Source organism: Orycteropus afer, unplaced genomic scaffold (assembly GCF_000298275.1).
Source record: "Orycteropus afer afer isolate SDZICR_OR568_19922 unplaced genomic scaffold, OryAfe1.0 scaffold00436, whole genome shotgun sequence".
Lineage (NCBI taxonomy): Eukaryota > Metazoa > Chordata > Mammalia > Tubulidentata > Orycteropodidae > Orycteropus > Orycteropus afer.
This window is the reverse complement of record NW_006922023.1, coordinates 1,914,297-1,933,906: the sequence shown is the minus strand read 5'-3', so window position 1 is coordinate 1,933,906 and position 19,610 is coordinate 1,914,297. Positions and strand designations below refer to the sequence as shown.

The following is a 19,610-nucleotide window of genomic DNA, read 5'->3' as shown; positions in this document are numbered from 1 at the left end:
AGACCTCTCATATCACCCCCACCTGGGTCCCTGTGGCTGACTGTTCCTCTGTCTGTCTTCCTGGCTTTTAATCCCCTTTCTCCTGCTCTTCTGGCCTGCTGCTTTGGGCATCCCTGAGTTGTCTCTCCTCACCTGTATCCCTGGGGTGAGTTAGTAGAAATGGGCAAATTTCTAGGAACACAAGACCTACCTAAACTAGCACAGACAAGTAGAAAATTTGAACAGACCTGTAGCAAAGGAAGAAATTCAGCAGGTCATAAACCACCCTGTTCCTGGGGGGGTGGGGGGGGAGTCCTGACCCAGACATCTTCACTGGAGAATTCTATCAAATGTTCAGAGAAGAGGTGACACCTGTCCTACTCAAGTTGTTCCAGAACATAGAACACAATGGCATAATCCTAAATTCATTCTAAGAGGCAAGCATAACCCTGATAGCAACAGCAGGGAAAGACACCACTAAAAAAGGAAAACTACAGACCAAGCCAAAACTCTCTGCATGAGTTGATTCTGACTCAGAGCAATACTCATTGGGTTTCTGAGGTGGTTAATCTTTATGGAAGTAGCTTGCCCCATCTTCCATCTGTAGAGCGGCTATTGAATTTGAACCCCCAAACATTTAGTTAGCACTCAGATACGTTAGGCATTATGCCACCAGCTCCTAAATATTCAATATCCCCCTTATGAATGTTGTTGTTGTTGCTCGGTGCCATTGAGTCAGCTCCAACTCATAACAACCCTATGTACAACAGAATGGAACACTGCCTGGCTCTGTGCCAGCTTCACAATCCTTGCCACACCTGAGCCCATCATTGCAGCCACTGTGTCAATACATCTCATTGAGAGCCTTCCCCTTCTTTGCTGACCCTCCATTTTACAAAGCATGATATTCTTCTCCAGGGAATGGTCTCTTCTGACAACATGACCAAAGTAAGTGAGACGAAGTCTGGCCATTCTTGCTTCCAAGGAGCATTCTGGGTGCACATCTTCCAGGGTAGATGTGTTAGTTCTTTTGGCAGTCCATAGTACTTTGGGTTTTCTTTGCCAATATCACAAATGAAAAGCATCAACTCTTCTTTGGTCTTTTTTGTTCATTATCCAACTCTACCATGCATATGAGGTGATTGAAATTACCATGGCTTGGGTTAGGCACACCTTAGTCTTCAAGGAGACATCTTTGCTCTTCAGCACTTGAAAGATATCTTTTGCAGTAGATTTGCCCAGTACAATGTTGTCTGATGTATTGACTGCTGCTTTCACTGGTGTTGATTGTGGCACCAAGTATTATGAAATCTTGGGCAATTTCAATGTTTTCTGCATTTGGTGTGATATTGCTTATTGGTCCAGTTGTGAGAATTTTCCTTTTCTTTATGTTGAGATTTAATCTATATTGTAGACTGAAGTTGTTATCTTCATCATTAAGTACTTCAAGTCACCCTCACTTAAAGTTGTGTCATGTACATATCTCAGGTTATTAATGAACCTTCCTCCAATCCTTATGCCATACTCTTCTTCATGTAGTCCAGCTTCTCAGATTATTTGCTCAGCATACAGATTGAATATGTGTGATGAAAGGATACAACCCTGACACACTCCCATCCTGATTTTATACCATGCATTATCCCCTTTTTCTGTTCAAACAACAGACTCCTGGTCTGTGTACAGGTTTCTGATGAGCCTGACGAACAATCAAGTGTTCTGGAATTCCTATTCTTCTCATTGTTATCCATAATTTGCTATGATCCACACCATTGTCTGCTTTTGCTTAGTCAATAAAACACAAATAAACATCTTTCTGGTATTCTTTGCTTTCAGTCAAGAGCCCTCTGACATAAGCAATGATATCTCTCATTCCACATCCTCTTCTGAATCCAGCTTGCATTTCTGGAAGCTCTCTGTCAATATACTCCTGCAACTGTCTTTGAGTTATCTTCAGCAAGATTTTATTTGAATGTGATATTAATGATATTGTTTGATAATTTCCACATTCTGTGGGATCACCTTTCTTTGGAATTGGTATAAATATGGATCTTTTTACACTCTGTTGGCCAGATAGCTGTCTTCCAAATTTCTTCTCATAGACAAGTAAGTGCCTGTAGTACAGCATCCATTTGTTGAAACATCTCAGTGGGTATTCCATCAATCCCTGGTGCCTTGTTCTTTGCCAATTCCTTCAGTGTATCTTCAATTTCTTCCTTCAATACCATTGGTTCTTGATCATATGCCACCTCCTGAACTTGATGAACATCAACCAATTCTTCTTGGTACAGTGACTCTGTGCATTTCTTCCATCTTCTTTTGATGTTTTCTGCATCATTCTATATTTTGTCCATAGAATCATTCAATATTGCAACTTGAGGCTTGAATCTTTTTTCAGTTCTTTCAGCTTGAGAAATGTGGAGCATGTTCTTCCCTTTTGATTTCCTAACTCCAGGTCTTTGCACATTTCTTTATAATAATTGACTTTGTCTGCTTGAGCTGCTCTTTGAAATCTTCTGTTCAGTTTTTATCTTCTCATTTCTTCCATTTGCTTTAGCTACTTTCCACTCAAGGGCAAATTTCAAAGTGTCTTCTGACATCCACTTTGGTCTTTTCTTCCTTTCCTGTCTTTTTAATACCTCTTGCTTTCTTCCTGGGTGATGTTTTTGATGTCATCCCACAATTCTTCTGGTTTTCAGTCATTGCTGTTGAATGTATCAAATCTGTTCTTTGTTGTTGTTATATGCTATTGAGTCAGACCCGACTCATGGCAACCTCTTCTTGGGTTTCTGAGGCAGTATCACTATGGAAGTAGCTTGCCCCATCTTCCTTCCGAGGAGTGGCTGGTGGGTTTGAACTGCCAGCCTTCTGGTTAGCAGTCAAGTGCCTTAGGCACTATGCTACCAGAGCTCCTAATCTATTCTTTAGATGGTCTCTAAATTCAGGAGGGATATAATCATGGTCATATCTTGCCTCTCATGGACTAGTTTTAATTGTCTTCAGCTTCCATTTGAACTTGTATACGAGCAACTGATGGTCTGTTCCAAAGCAGCTACTGGCCTTTTTTGGCTTAAGATACTGAGGTTTTCCATCACCTCTTTCCACATATTTAGTCAATCTGATTCCTGTGTTCTCCATCTGGTGAAGTCCATGTGTGTAGATGTTGTTTGTGTTGATGAAAAAGGTATTTACAATGAATAAGTCATTGGTCTTGCAAAATTCTATCATGCAATCTCCAGTGTTATTTCTGCCACAAAGGCCATATTTTCCAACTACAGGTCATTCTTCTTTATTTCCAAATTTTGCATTCCAATCTCCAGTTATAATCAATACATTTTTATTGCATATTTGGTCAATTTCAGCCTGCAGAATTTGGTAAAAATATTCAATTTTCTTGTCTTTGGCTTTGGTGGTTGTTGTGTAGTTTTAATAATAGTAGTATTAACTGGTTTTCCTTGGCGGTGTATGGATATTCTCCTATCACTGACAGTGCTTTACTTCACGATAGATCTTGAAACATTCTTTGTGACAATAAATGGCACACCATTCCTCTTCAATTTGTCATTCCCAGCATAGTTGGTTGTCTGATTCAAAACAGCCAAAACCAGTATATTTTAGCTCACTAATGCCTAGGATATCTGTCTTTATGCACACCATCTCATTTTTGACAACTTCCAATTTTCTTAGATTCATACTTCATACATTACATGTTCTGATTATTAATGGGTATTTGAAGCTGTTTCTTCTCATCTTGAGTCTCATCACATCACCAGATGGAGGTCCTGAAAGCTTTACTCCATCCACATCATTAAGGTCAGCTCTACTTTGAGGAGGCAGCTCTTCTGCAGCTGTATTTTAAGTGCCTGAGGGGTTCATCTTCCTGCACTATATTTGACAATGTTCTAGGGCTATTCATAAAGTTTTCCAGTAACATATCAGACAATATTTCACTACTATTCTTAAGGTTTTCACTCACTAATTCTTTGAGAATCAGATGACCCCTTCCTTCTTCTGAGTCTGTCTTAGTCTGGAAGCTTCACTGAAACCTGTCCATCATGTGTGACCCTGATGGTATTTGAAATACCAGTGGCATAGCCTTCAGCCTCACAAAAACACACAGGCCACTATAGTATGGCTTACTGACAGACGAGGTATGGGCATTAGCCATTAGAGAGATGCAGGTCAAAACACCAATGAGCAATTTACCTAGCAATAATAACTAAGTTCAACAAGACAGAAAACAACAAATGTTGGTGAGGGGCTGGGCAGATTGGAACTCTCATACATTGCTGATGTGAGTGTAAAATGATACAACCACTAAAGAAATGGTATTGTGCGTCTTTAAAAAGTTGGAAACAAAAATACCCTTTTATCCAGCAATCACACTACTAGGACTATATCCTAAACAGGTGAGATCAAGGACATGAATGGATATATGCACACCCATATTCATCCTCAGACTATTTACAACTACAATGAGATGGAAACAACTTAAGTGCCCATCAACAGATGAATAGATAACACATGGAATATTATGCAATATTAAAGAATAACGAAGAATTCATGAATCATCTCATAACATTGATGAACTTGGAGCACATTATGCTGAGTGCCATCAGTCAATCATAAAAGGACAAATATTTTATGACTCATTATTATAAAAAAAGCAAGGAAAAGTTTACACAGGGAAGGAAATTTGCTTTGTTGGTTATCGGGGATTGAAGGGGAAGAAAAAGGAGGGAAAATAGATGGATAGTTAAAAGAACAGTTGTATATGAGTGAAAGAAAAAGTAACATAACTAAACCATGTGACAAACACAGTATCACTAAGGAAAAGGAAGACACCGAGAGGTGCATAAGAGATACAGACAATAAAGGCAAATACTGCTGCATACACAATACTGCATTATCAGAACAGCAAACACTAATCGACAGGTGGATACATAGATAGACAAGCAAGGTCAAGTTTGGATAGGCAAATGGGAATATACCCAGGAGCCTACATAAGTTTGGCAGACAATATTCCTACATATGTATTTGTATGTGCTGTAAAAATGTCCATATGCGGTTAAACCTAACAAGAGGCAAAGTTAGAATAACTTCTTTGCCACAACTAAGCACCTTGAGGGAGTGAGTTGATGGGCCTGTGGACTGGAAACCATGGTCATGGGGGACATCAAGCTAAATTGGCATAACATGGTATACAAAAATATTGTTCCACATCTTTGGTGAGTAGCAATTGGGGTCTTAAAGCTTGCGAATGGCTATCTATGATGCAATTATTGGTCTCTCCTCATCTGAAGCAAAGAAGAGTGGAGAGAATCCAAGAGAAGGCATGGAAACAGTTAGTCCAAAGGACTAATGGACCATGAGAACCTCAGCCTATATGACCCTGAGACCAGTGGCTACCAAAGTCAGCCACTTGGAAAGGGATCATTATAGGAGACCTTGATAGAGTGGGAGAAAAATTGTGGAAAACTCAAAATCATGAAAAAGACAAGGATCACTGGTGTTATAGATACTGGTGAAAGCCCCAAGACTAGTTACCCTTCAGGCCTGGAATTGAACTCACTCTCATGGGTTACTCTTAACCAGTGAGCTGAACATCTCTACACCAGTGAGATGCACTCCTAAGAACAATCTATCACAGGAGATCAGAAGGGCAGCATTTACACAGGGAGAAAGGTAAGGAGCAGGAATGCACAGGAAAGAAGGACGCAGGGAAAGGGTATACACAGGGAGGAAGTGGGAGGAGAGCTGTTACCCTGCAGGGAATGTAATCAGTGTCACAAAACAAAATGTGTATCAACCGTTGCATGTAAAAAAATCTGCTTTGTAAAATTTCACCCAAGTCACAATAAAAAGTTAAATGAATAAATAAACTTGAAAGTAAATTGAGAGAATAATGCAATTGCCTTATTCTTTAGGTCTTACTCATTCAGTAAATATTGCATATCAATAATCACAATAAACATTTATTTTATAAGACAATAATGGTGAGTTGCGAAAAAAAAAAAAAAAGATGTCACAAATACTAGCAGGGTTTACTTCACTAGTTTGTCCGTGCCAGTGGATCATCCCCTTGCCAAATATAACAGCATTTCATGATGTTACCAGTAGCTCCAGTTTTAAATGAAATTAGTTGGGCATATGTGGAAAAAAGTAGGAAGTGAGTTTAAAATTAAAATAAAATTGGAATTTGAAAAATCAGATCTGAGATGTGGAGAATTTTTATTTCAACTTTTTCCTTTGTGTTTCAGATTAATCTTAAAGATACTGTTGAAATCTGTAAAATATGTATTGGACATGACAACAGTGGAAGGGATCCCAGGTGGTATCTGGAAGAAATTAGACTTGAAAATACAGTCACATGTGAGCTGTTTTGTTTAACCATTGAGTCCTGGATAGCTGAGAATGAAAATGTTGGAGATATATGGAAAGAAGTACCCAATGTTAGAACTAATAAAACACTTTTGCCAGGTATATAATTTATTTTTCCTTTATGATATGTATTAAAGATTAAAATCATTGAGTTAATTTAGAACACGTGTTGGCAATTTTTTTTTTCCTTTTTTGTAAAGGGTCAGAAAGTAAATAACTTAGATTTTGTGGACCATAAAATCTCTTGAAACTGTTCAATTCTGCCAGCATAGTATAAAAGCAGACAAAATGTAAACAAATGGCATGGCTCTGTTCCAATAAAATTTTATTTGATGACACTGATATTTCTGTCTTATGCAATTTTCATGTGTTAAGAAATAGTATTCACCTTTGATTGCATTTTTTAATTTTTTTTTTAATTAAGAACAATTCTTATCTCCCAGGCTGTGCAAAAACAGGTGCTGATAGATTTGGTCCACAGGCTGTAGTTTGCCCACCTCTGATTCAGAACATTAGGCTTTAGGATGGACATTTGTATGGCTTCTCAAACATGAAAATGCCGTACAAGAGTGCATTTGTTTGCTATTCATCAGTCAGTAAACTGCTTTGCTGGCTGTCTTTGTTTCTTAGTACTGCTGTAACAGAAATACCACAAGTGAGTGGTTTCAAAGAACGGAAATTTGTTTTCTCACAATTCAGGAGGGAAGTCCAAAATCACTGGCACGAGCTCTAGGCACTGGCTCTACGCAAAGGTTTGGAGGGCTTTCTCTGTCAGCTCTGCGGGAAGTTATTTGTCTTGGCTTCTCCAAACCTGGCGGCATTCCTTGGTTTCCTGATGATCTCCATGTGGCATCTCTTTTCCCTATTTGTGCTTGCTTGCTTCTCTCTGTGTCTAATTTTGTCTTTTTGTATCTCAATAGTCATTAGATTTAAAACACACCCTACACTGATCTGGCTTCATTAATATTGCAAAGGAAATCCTATTCCTAAATGAGGTTACTTACATCTACAGGTATAGATATTAGAATTCCAGCACATATTTTGGGAGACACACTTTAAACTGTGGTGTGATGGATCAATCACTTTTATATGGATTTTCTAGCCATAGTCTTGTAATGTTCACCAAATGATTTGGCTGTTGTTGTTGTTGTTATGTGCCATTGAGTCAGCCCTGACTCATAGCCTCATAGCGACCCCTCCTTGGTAGGACTACGCAAATACGGTATTTGTGACCAGTCAAGGGGATAGGACAGCCTGCTATGAATGTAAATAAGGTACATGGAAACCATGTGGGAGTGGGACCATTGCAAGTAAGTGTATGGAGTTCTAAAGAGGGGATTCGTCAGTCTTGCCATCCCATTAGGCTTAAAAAAGTGAACCAATCCCAGAGCGAGGGAGAGAGCACTACCACCAAGAGAAGAAATAAGAGCTAAGCATGTCCTTTGGACCCAGAGTTCCTGTGTTTAGAACCAACCAGAACCAGAAGACAGCTGTACAGAAGAGAGCTGTAACACCAGAGACAGTGAGAGATAGAGAGAAGCAGTGACAAAGGAGTAGCAGCAGTAGCAGAGACAGCAAAACCAGGAGACAGGCATGACACAGCACAGTTGGCTTCCTGATCCACAAAGCAAGAAAGCTGAGCACCTTCAGGCAGGAAGCTTGGTGGACTGAAATGGAGCTTTATTAGTAGAGCTAAAGAATTTTGCAAGAGCAGGGCAGAAGCCCCAGTGGCCCAAGAGGCTCAAGGGGCTGAGGACGAAGGAGATGCCTACAGGCATGGCTGAGAAGAGGCTGTCCTGACCAAAGAGCTCTATGCTGAATCTTTCCTAATCCTGAATTGTAAACTTTTACTTACCTAATAAACCCCATAATCATGAGTATTGCGAGTCCTGTGTGGCCATTGTAGAGGAGTAGAAAGTGCTATGGATGGATGGTTGGTGTCAGAATTGGTAAAAAGGTTGGAGAGAAGAGTGATGTCTGACCTCTGTCTCATAGGAATGAGCCTTGGGCTGATGCTGGTGGTAATTCTTTCTTCCTCCATTGAAGTTAGAGGAGGTCAGATGCCTCCACCAGGAGATTTTTACACAATCCGTAACTCTAGCTATTTAAATGTGGTTTTATTTTTTACCATACCTGTTAACAAATGTCATCAGAACTTTAGAGCATTTGAAATCTCTCACTGAACTTTTTTTTTCTTTTCACTTAAAAGTGAGCATATACATTGCCTTAACTTTCTGTCTGTTCCTTGTATCTCTGATAACCATTTTGTTTTTGCTTCCACCACTATAGTGAAAAATGCTCTCTCTCAATGGGTACTGATGACCCATTTGTTCTAAATTGAATGAATGTGTGTTTGTTCTTAGTATACCTTAAGTCCTCTCTTTTATATCTGCACTAATTATTTGGACTAGCAGAGATTCATAGAGATGTTGGTATCTGACACACTGGATTCTAGTCTTGGCTCAGCAACGTGTTTAGCTCTGTCACTCTGAGCAAGATACTTAGCTTCCATTACCCATGTTTCCTCATCTATGAGACAGGTATAAAAATAGTGTTTATGTCATAGGATTGCTTTGATTATGTTAGATAATGCACCTATAGTATTTAGGACAATGTATTACATACTTTAACCATTTCTGGCATGGAGTAATCACAATAAATACTAGATGTTATCATCATCCTGAGTAAAATTCTCTCCAAACTTGACCTCCATCACATGACATCAATCTAGTTCTTCAACTCTTCCATTCTTTTTTTTTTTTTTTTTTTTTTCTGTCTATTCATATTACTGGCCTGACTTGGTCCTCTTCCCTTGGAAATGTGGGTTTAAATGCTTATTCCTTCTCTGTCCTTTATAGTCTCTTCCTAACCATATTTTTAAAAAGTTTTCCTAACAAATTTTCATCTGCAGCCCTGTCCTCCTTCTTGAATAAAGTCCCAGTATTTCTTTAGGTGGTTTACCGTATCATCATCTTTAACACACACTTGTTTATCTATTCATTCAACCATTCCAAACAAATAAAGGTTAGCACCTATATACAAACAGCTATTAGATGTCTAGTGTGTACCAGGAGAAACTAGTAATAGAGGAAACAAAGAGATAGGCCTCTTGTTCTGTATCACTTGTTCATTTCTCATGGCTTCAGTGATCATCCTCAGTCTAATGACTCCTCTACCTATATTTGTGCTTCTGCTTTCTCTTCTACACCATAGTATCTTCTTTCAATTTTCCTGGAAGTTTTAGATCTCTGGTGCGCTTTTAATCCACCACATCTAAAACTAAATTCATCATCCCTGTTCTCCACCTTATACCAGCTTCTTCCAAACTCAGATGGAGAATCTTATCTTTTTCACATCTATTGTTTCATGCCAACTAGCCTTATCTCCTAGCAAGGGCTCCATTTAACTTATTTTCAAACTCCTTTAGAGTGAAGCATGGCACAGAACACATGTGCCATGTACCATCAAAATGTTTGGTTGATTCAGATATGGTAGGAAAGGTTTTAAAGACTAGCTTATCAAAAAGAAAAAAGTCTAATAAACTGATTTATTCTTTTTATAACTTTTTATTGTTTTTTGGGTGAACATTTATAGAGCAATTGGCTTTCCATTCAGTAATCTATACACATTTTTATTTGTAACTTTTACCGAAACCCCCACAATGTAACAGTGGTCTTCCCACTTCTTCCCTGTGTTTACTGTTTCCATTCACCCTTCTTTCCTATCCCCTTTTGCCTTCTGAGTGGTATTCTTGGGCAAATGCTGCCCTTTTGATCTCATGGTTGAGTGTTCTAAGCAGTGTGTTATTAATCACCCTATAGTTCTTCATTGTATTCTGTTGTTATCCTTTTCATTTCAGTTGGTTCTGTTGTGACATCACTTATTTCATTTCAAATGCAAGGAGGAGTCACTATGAGTTGGGTCCCACTCGATTAATAACACACTGCTTATAATGTTATTTGAATCTACTCTTTCTTTTTGTTTGTTAAATTTGCCAGAGGCTTGTCAATTTTATTAATCCTTTGCAAGAGCTTTTAGTCTTGTTGATCCTTTGTATTGTTTTTCTATTTCACTTATTTCTGCTTGAATCTTCATTATTTCTTTCTTCAGTTGACTTTAGGCAATTTTTGCTGTTTTTTTCCTAATTGTTGGAGATGTTAGATCATGGTATTGATTTGATTCTCTCTTCTACTTTGGTGTGTGCATTAATTGCTATAAATGTCCTCTGAGCACTATTTTTTTTGTGCCCCAAAGATTTTGGTATGTTGTTTTGATTCTCATTTAATTCAAGGAATTTTTCTATTTCATTTATTTAAAAAAAAACTTCATTGTGATCTGGGTGAAAGTTTACAAAGAAAATTCATTTTCTATACAACAGTTCATAGATATTTTGTTTCATGGTATTGACTTCAATCTTCACAATGCAACAGCCCTACTCCCACTTCCTCTCTGTGGCTACCTTTTCCCTGAGTCCTTCTTTCTCCTAGATTCCTGTCCTTTAAGCTATTTCCCTGTGAAAACACTGCCTTCTGATCTCTCATTGTTGATTGTTCTAAGGATTTTACCTACCTGGTGTAAATGTTCATTTTATAGGCCTGTCTACTGTTTGGCTGGAAGCCGTGAGAGTGAGTTCAATTCTAGGCCCGAAGTGTTACTAGGGGACATAGTCTTGGGGGTTTCACCAGATGCTATCAGATCAGCACTCACTGCCATTGAGTCACATCCAACTCATAGTGACCCCTCCATGGTCTGAAGCAGTATCACTATGGAAGTAGACTGCCCAATCTTCCTTTTGAGGAATGGCTGGTGGGTTTGAACTGCTAGACTTCTGGTTAGCAGTCAAGGATGCCCTTTATTATATAGAGGAATTTCCTTTCTATTTGTAATTTTCTGAGAGTTTTATCAGGAATCTGTGCTAGATTTTATCAAATGCCTTTTCTGCATCTCTTGATATGATCATGTAGTTCTTTCCCTTTATTTTACTTATGTGGTGGATTATGTTCATTTTTTTTTTTTTTTTGTAATGTTGAACTGTCCTTGCATACTTGTTTGAATCCCACTTGGTAAGTATGTATTATTTTTTGATATGTTATTGGAGTCTTTTGGCCAAGATTTGATGAAGATTTTTGCATCTATCTTCATGGCGGATACTGGTCTGTAGTTTTCCTTTTTAGTGATGTCTTTGACTAGTTTGGGGATCAGTGTTACGCTTGCTTCATAAAATGAATTTGGGAGGATTCCATCATTTTCTATGTTCTGGAATAATTTGGGTAGGATTGGTGTCAACTCTTCTCTGAATGTTTGATAGAATTCTCCAGTGAAATTGTGTGGGTCTGTACTTTTTTTGTTGGTAGTTTTTTTTAATGACCTGTTCAATTTCTTCTTTTGTTATGGGTGTGTTCCAATTTTCTACCTCAGTCTGTTCATTTAGGTTAGTAGTGTGCTTCTGGAAATCTGTCCATTTCCTCTAGATTTTCAAATTTGTTGGAGTTCAGGTTTTCATAGTATCCTGATATTATCCTTTTATTTTGGTTGCTTCTGTTGTGATATTGCCCATTTCATTTCTTATTCAAGTTACCTACATCTTCTCCTTCCTTTCCTTTGTTAAGTTTGCCAGTAGTTTGTCAATTTTATTAATCTTTTCTAAGAGACAACTTCTAGTCTTTTTTATTTTTTTCTGTTGTCTTACTATCTTTGTATTTTCAGTTTCATTTATTTCTGCTCGAATCTTTATTATTTCTTCTTTTTTGGTACTGTATGCTTTTTCTTATGGCTCTTTTGTTAATTGTTAGAGATATTGGGTTAAAGTGTTGATGTGGGCTTTTTCTTCTTTTTTGATGTGTGTATCTATTTCTACAAATTGCCCTCTGATCACTGCTTTTACTCTGTCCCAAAGATTTCAAATTTCTCATTTGATTCAAGGAAATTTTTAATTTCCTTTTTTATTTCTTCTATTACCCATTACTTTTTTATGAGGGTATTATTTAGTTTCCATGTATTTGCTCTTTTTCCATTGATCTTCCTATTATTGGTTTCTAACTTTACAGCATTGTGATCTGAGAAAATGCTTTGCAGTATTTCAATGTTTTTAAATTTATTGAGGCTTGCTTTGTGGCCTTACATATGGTCTATCCTGGAGAACGTTCCATGTGCACTGGAGAAGAATGTACATTGTGCTGTTGTTGGGTGAAGTGCTCTGTAGATGTCTATATGCTTAATCTGGTTGATTGTATTGTTTAGTTCTTCTGTGTCTTTTTTGAGTTTCTTTCTAGTCATGTCTTTTATAGAAAGTGGTGTACTAAAGTCTCCTACTATTACGGTGGAGACATCTTTGTCTTTTCAGTTCTGTTAAAATTTGATTTATGTATTTTGGGGGGCTCTTCAACTGTGTATGTAGGTGTGTCATATGGTTATGCCCTATTGTTCAATTGATCCTTTAATCAATATATGATGTCATTCCTTGTCTCTTATGCTGGTTTTTGTCTTAAAGTCTATTTATCAGAAATGAACATTATGACCCCTGCTCTCTTTGCTTGGCATTTACTTGATACATCTTTTTCCCAACCTTTGATTTGTAGTCTATTTTTAGTCTATTTTAGTCCAAGGTGAATCTCTTTTATATAGCCTATTGATGGGTCTTGTTTTCTTATCCAGTCTGCAACTTTCCATCTCTTGAGTGATGAATTTAATCCATTGGGAGCTCTGGTAGCATAGTGGCTAAGGCACTTGGCTGCTAACCAGAAGGCTGGCAGTTCAAACCCACCAGCCACTCCTCGGAAGGAAGATGGGGCAATCTACTTCCGTAGTGATACTGCCTTGGAAACCCAAGAAGGGGTCGCTATGAGTCGGGTCCGACTCGACGGCACATAACAACAACAACAACATAATTACCACAAGTATGAACTTATAGTTGTCATTTTGTTATTGTGTGTGTGTGTGTGTGGTGTTGCTGATTTTTTTGTTCCATAGTTTTCTGTGTTGAGCTCATTCTGTTTATGAATTGTGTTATCATTTTTTTGTTGCTATTATTTTAGCATTTGGTAAGTATTTGTGCCTCTCTTCTTTCTTATTTTGACATGAAGGTTTCTTAATTTTCTTTAAGGTTACTTGTGATTTATTACTTTCTTCCCAAATTTAGAACACTCTGTTCTATCTAACAGTTGTCTTCATTTCCTCTCCATTTGAAAGTTCTGCACCTACACTATTTATTCCCTCATTTTGGTTTGTAGTCATCCTTTTACTATTTGATGACTCTAGTTCTCTGTTTACAGTCTTTTAAGCTTATTTTACTCTGTAGACCTCTATAGCTGTTTTGGTTTCTGGAGTACTTTGTCATGTGTGTTAATCACTGTTTGTTGTCTTTTGTTGGTTCTCTGTTGGAAGAACTCCCTTTAGCATCTCTTGCATAATTAGTATGTTTTTAACAAATTCTCTTAATTTCTGTTTATCTTGAAATGTCTTAATTTCACCGTCATATTTGGGGGAGAATTTTGCTGGGTATATAATCCTTGGTCTTTTTTTTTTTTTTTTTTCAGGACTTTATATGTAATATCCCATTTGCCTTCTCATCTGCATAGTTTCTACTAAGAAATTAGAGCTTAGTCTTATTGATTGCCCTTTGCAAGTAACTTTTCATTTTTCTTGTGCTGTTTTCACAATTTTTTCTTTATCTTTGGTTTTGGTGATTTTGGTTAGGGTATGTATCAGTGATTTTCTTTTGTGGTATCTCTAATATGTCTCAGTGATTTTCTTTTGTGGTCTCTACTGTTTGTGATTCATTGAATTTCTTAAGTGGATGTCTTCTCATTTTTCACTATATTAGGGAACTTCTCTTCCAACAAACCTTTGACAATTTTCTCTGTACTTTGATTTGTCTCCACCTGTTCTGCAATTCTGATCACATGTAAGTTATTTCTGTCCACATGAATCTTAGGCTTTCCTCTTTTTGTTTCAGTACCTTTTCTGACTGATTCCTTAACAAAGTAGTTTTGAAGTGTTTGTCTTCAATATCACTAATTCTGTCTTCCATTGATTCAATTACACTCCTTTGCCCATTCAGTGTGTTATCTATTTCTAGTAATGATCTTCTGGATTTCTACTTGTTGTTTTGTATGGTTTCATATTTTTCCTTTAGTTTGTTCTTGCATTGTTCTAGAGTTTTTTTTTTTTTCCCTGTATTTTACTTAATTTCATCAGTTTTCCTTCATCTGTCTCCCAATCCATTGAAGGTACCTAAATATAATTCTTTTGAATTCCTTATCAGGTTGTTCCAATGCCTCTTCTTCCTTAGGGAGGGCTTTTGGGTCTGTATTCTGGTCCCTTGTTTATCTTGATTATTCGTGCAGATTGGGATGATCAGTTGTATCTGAGACATTGTAATATCAATATATTTATAGTTAATTGGTGATTGTATGTTGCTGTGATTCACCCAGGTTTCTTTTTTTTTCCTTCATTTTATTTTGATATGTCTAAGTAAGCAGGACTATTTTGCTATTCTATTCATTTATTGGCAACACTTAGGCATTCACCACCTTTCTCCTGGTAGGTGTGATAGAGGATGAGAATGTGTGCACAGATATCTATTAGCTGTTCATGAAGAGCAATTGTGGGTGTGTTGGCTGCTATTGGTCTCTCTGTCATTGGTCAGTTGGTGCAGAAGCAAATGGTGGCTCTCACCAAGTGTGTGGGGCTGCAAGAGGTACAGGTATGTTTGGGTCATGTGGGCATGGTTGCAGTCTCCCACCTAATTAGACAAAAAACAAACAATCAAAAAACACCAAAAAAAAATAAATAAATAAAAACAAGGAAACAGAAAACAAACAGCATAAAGAAACAGAAACAATCATAAGAAAAAAGAAAAGGCAATAAATATGAAATAATAATAAAAAAAAAAAATGACAAAGGGGGTGAAAAAAAAACCCACAATATCTGGGGAGGGAGGAAATAAGAGAAAAAGAACAATAAAGAGAAAAATGCAAAAAGAAAAAAGGGATGGGAAGAATCAAAAGATAAAAAGAAGAAAAGAAAGAAAAAAGAAGGGACCCAAGAAAGGGAAAAAAAAAAAAAAAAAAAAAAAAACTAGGGAAGGGTATGAAATAAAAAGAAAGGAAGAAAGGAGGAAGGAAAAAAGAATAATATAAACACACACACACACACACACATACACACACAACTGATGGTGAGCAAGACACCCAGACTCTGTCAGAATATCCAGGCTGGAATGGAATTCTTGACCTTCCAGAAGGTGGATGGTTCACCAAGAGGGTGTGAAGTCCAAGAATAGTAAGGCGAATTCACACCTTTCTAGTCATCAGCCTCCAGTGCAGTTGCCTGTGCTGTCCTTGGCAAGAGGATCCTATTCTTATGTTGCTGCCTGGAATAGAATGCCACTTACAAAAATTCAAAATGGCCACACCTTCAGAATAGTTGATAGTCCATGGATGTGCTTGTCTCCTTATTTGGTATTTTCCTTTCTAGTTCTCAACCACCAGTGCAGTTGCCATGCAGTCCTCAGCAAGAAGAGCCAATTTTTAGGTTGCTGCCAAGATCAGAATGCCACTTGTAAATATTCAAATGGGCCATGCTGTCAGGACAGCTGACAGTCCACAGCTCTGTTTGTCTACTTATTCACTGTTTTCATTCAGGTTATTCCACTAGTGCCTAAGATTATTTGACTGCTAACCACAAGGCTGGTGGTTCAAACCCACCAGCCACTCCTCAGAAGGAAGATTGGACAACCTACTTCTATAGTGATACTGCCTCAGTACCCCAAGGAGGGGTCATTATGAGTTGGATCTGACTTGAATGACAGTGAGTTTGGTTTGGTTATGGTTTTGGTATTTAATCCATTTCTTTCTCTTTCCTGTCAAAGGTCAGAGTTCCAGGTTTGATTTTACATCTGTTTCAATTGGTTTCTCATTTTTGTTGTTGTGTTGTTGTTGCAGAGGGTCTGTGTAGCTTATCTGCTTATTCTGCCATCTTGTCACAAGTCCTCTCATGTTTTGTTTTTTCTATTACACAATAGTTTTTAAACAGAATGTTATTAAATTTCTATACATTTCATTTTTTCCCTCTTGTTCTCCCTGTTGTTGGCTTTCAATCTTATAGTATTGTGATAAAAGAAGGTGCTTTATAGTATGTTTTTATATTTATTGAAGCTTTGTGGACTAGCATGTGGTCTATTGTGGAGAATATTCCATGTGCACTGGAAAAGAGTGTCCACTATGTTGTTGGATAGATTGTTCTGTAAATGTCTGTGAGGTCTATTAGTTTGATAGTGTTGTTTAGATTTTCTGTATCTTTTTTATTTTCTTTCTATTTGTTCTGTCTTTCATCAACAGTGGTGTATTAAAGTCTCTTACTACTATTGTGGGTTATCTATTACTTTTTTTAATTCTGTCAAAGTTTTAATTATGTGTTTTGGAGCTCTTAATTGGGTGAGTACATATTTATTATGATTATATCATGTTGACTTGACTGTTTAATCATTATATAACATCCTTCCATGTCTCATTTGCTGGTTTTGTCTTAAAGTTGGTTTTATCAGAAATTAATAATGCCACTCGTGCTCTGTTTTGTTTATGCTTGCTTGATATATATTTTTCCAACCTTTGATTTTTTGGGAGTTATGGTGGCATAATGCCTAAGTCATTTGACTGCTAACCAGAAGGCTGGCAGTTCAAACCTAGCAGCCTTCTTCTCAGAAGGAAGATTGGGCAATCTACTTCTATAGAGATGCCACCTTGGAAACCCAAGGAGGGGTCGCTATGAGTCAGAGCCAACTCAACAGCAGTGAGTTTGATGTTTTCTTTTATTTTTAGTTTACTTTTGTCTTTCTGTCTAAAGTGTGTCTCTTACCATGACCAAGTGGGATTCATACCAGATATCCAAGGATGGTTCAATATTAGAAAATCAATCAATGTAATCTACTGCTTAAGTAAAACAAAGGAAAAGAATCACATGATCTTTTCAGTCAATGTAGAAAAGACATCAATAAAATCCAATACTCATTCCTGATTTAAAAAAAAAAAAAAAATCTCAGCAAAATAGGAATAGTAGGGAAATTCCTCAACATAATGAAGTGCATTTATGCAAAACCAATAGCCAACAGTATTCTCAATGGAGGTTGAATGAAAGCATTCCTTTTGTGAACAGCAACTAAGCAATGATGTCCTCTATCACTACTTCCATTCAACATTTTATTGGAAGCCACAGCCATGGCACTAAAACAAGAAAGAGAAATAAAAGACACCCAAATTGGCAAAAAAAAGAAGTAAAAGTATCTCTATTTGCAGATGACATGATCCTACACATAGAACATCCAAGAGACCCAGCAAGAAAACTACTGAAACTAATTAAAAATTTCAGCAAAGTGGCGGGATACATGTATAAATCATTTGGATTCTTCTACACCAACAAAGAGATCTCTGAAGAGGAAATAAGGAAACAACATTCACAAAAGCTACCAAGAAGATAAAATACTTAGGAATACATCTTACCAGGGACACAAAAAACCTATACAAAGAAAACTACAAAACACTACTACAAGAAACTATAAGAGACCTACATAAATGGAAGAATATATCATGCTCATGCATAGGAAGACTGAACATTGTGAAAATATCAATATTACCCAAAGCAATCTATAGATTCAATGCAATCCCAATCCAAATTCCATCAGCATTCTTTAAGGACATGGAAAAACCAATCACTAATTTTATATGGAAAGGAAAGAGATCTCTGATAATCAAACCGTTACTGATAAAGAAGAACAAAGTAGGAGGTCTCTCACTCCTAGATCTCAAAATCTACTTTATAGCCACAGTAGTCAAACTAGCCTGATACTAGTACAATGATAGGCCAGTGGAACAGAATTGAGAGTCTAGAAATAGATCCACCCACTTATGGAAAGCTGATCTTTGACAAAGGGCCAAAACCTATTCAATGGGGAAGAGATAGTTTCTTTACCAAATGGTGTGGGCAAACTGGATAGCCATTGCAGGAAAATGAAACAAGATCCATCTCTTACACCATACACAGAAACAAACTCAAGATGTATCAAAGGTCTGAATGTAAAACCCCAAATTATAAAGTTCATCAAAAATGAAATAGGGGCAAACTTTAGGGGCCTTAATTTATGGTATAAATAGATTATCAAACATAACCCAAAATGCAAAAACAGCAGAAGATAAACTAGATGACTGCGGTCTTATAAAAATTAAATTCTTAAGTGAATCAAAAGACCTCTAAAAGTGTATAAAGGAAATCTGCAGATTGGCAAGATATATTTGGCAACAACATACCTGACAAGGGACTTACCTTGAAATAGAAAGCTTCAACACATCAACATCAAAACCACAAAAAATCCAGTTCAAAAGTGAGAAAAGGATATGAACAGACACTTCATTGAAGATATTCCAGCAGCCAACAAACACATGAAGACATGTTTGTGATCATTAGCCATTAGAGAGATGCAAATCAAAACAGCATTGAGATATCATCTCACCCCTGCAATAATAGCAAAGTTCAACAAGGCAGAAAATAATTCTGGTGAGAATGTGGAGAATGTGGAGAGATTAGAATTCTCATACACTGTTGGTAGGACTGTAAAATAGTACAAACATTGTGGAAAACAGTATGGCACATCCTTACAAAGTCACAATATAAATGCCATTTGATCCAGCAATCCCATTACTAGGAATATATCTAAAGAGGTGAGACCCAAGATGGTAGAGATATATGCACACACACATTCATCACAGCACAATTTACAATATCAAAGAGATGGAAGCAACCTAAGGTGCCCATCAACAGATAAATAGATAACCAAACTATGTTACACACATCAAAGGAATACTATGCAACATTAAGAATAATGAGGCATCATCCTTACACCTCATAACATGGATGAACTTGAAGGACATTATGCTGAGTGAAATAAGTAAATCACAAAAGAACAAATATTGTATTAGTTCATTATTGTAAAAAGTCAAGGAAAGGTTTACACAGGGAAGGAAATTTTCTTTGTTGGTTACCAGAGATGGAAGAGGAGGGGAAGGTAGGAAAAATAGTTGGATAATTAAGAGATAGGTTTGATACAGGTGAAGGGATTTAAACAATGTTAATAGTGTATAAAGGAAGAAAGAATATTAGCCATTAGTTGATAGGTTTTGAAGCCAGATTACAGGCACTTGGGGGTTCATTATAGTGGTCTTTGTTTCTGTTTGAAATATTTTGTAATACATTTTTAAAAT

The 19,610-nt window shown here is 37.0% G+C and overlaps 1 protein-coding gene across 1 annotated transcript in view; it reads left to right on the top strand.

Annotated features, from left to right (window-relative positions):
* Positions 1-19,610, top strand: part of RP1 (RP1 axonemal microtubule associated) — an 874,252-nt gene that overhangs the window by 674,213 nt on the left and 180,429 nt on the right. The window contains 1 exon segment of the mRNA XM_042782735.1: positions 6,237-6,456. Within this exon segment, the coding sequence (XP_042638669.1) occupies positions 6,237-6,456 (220 nt within the window).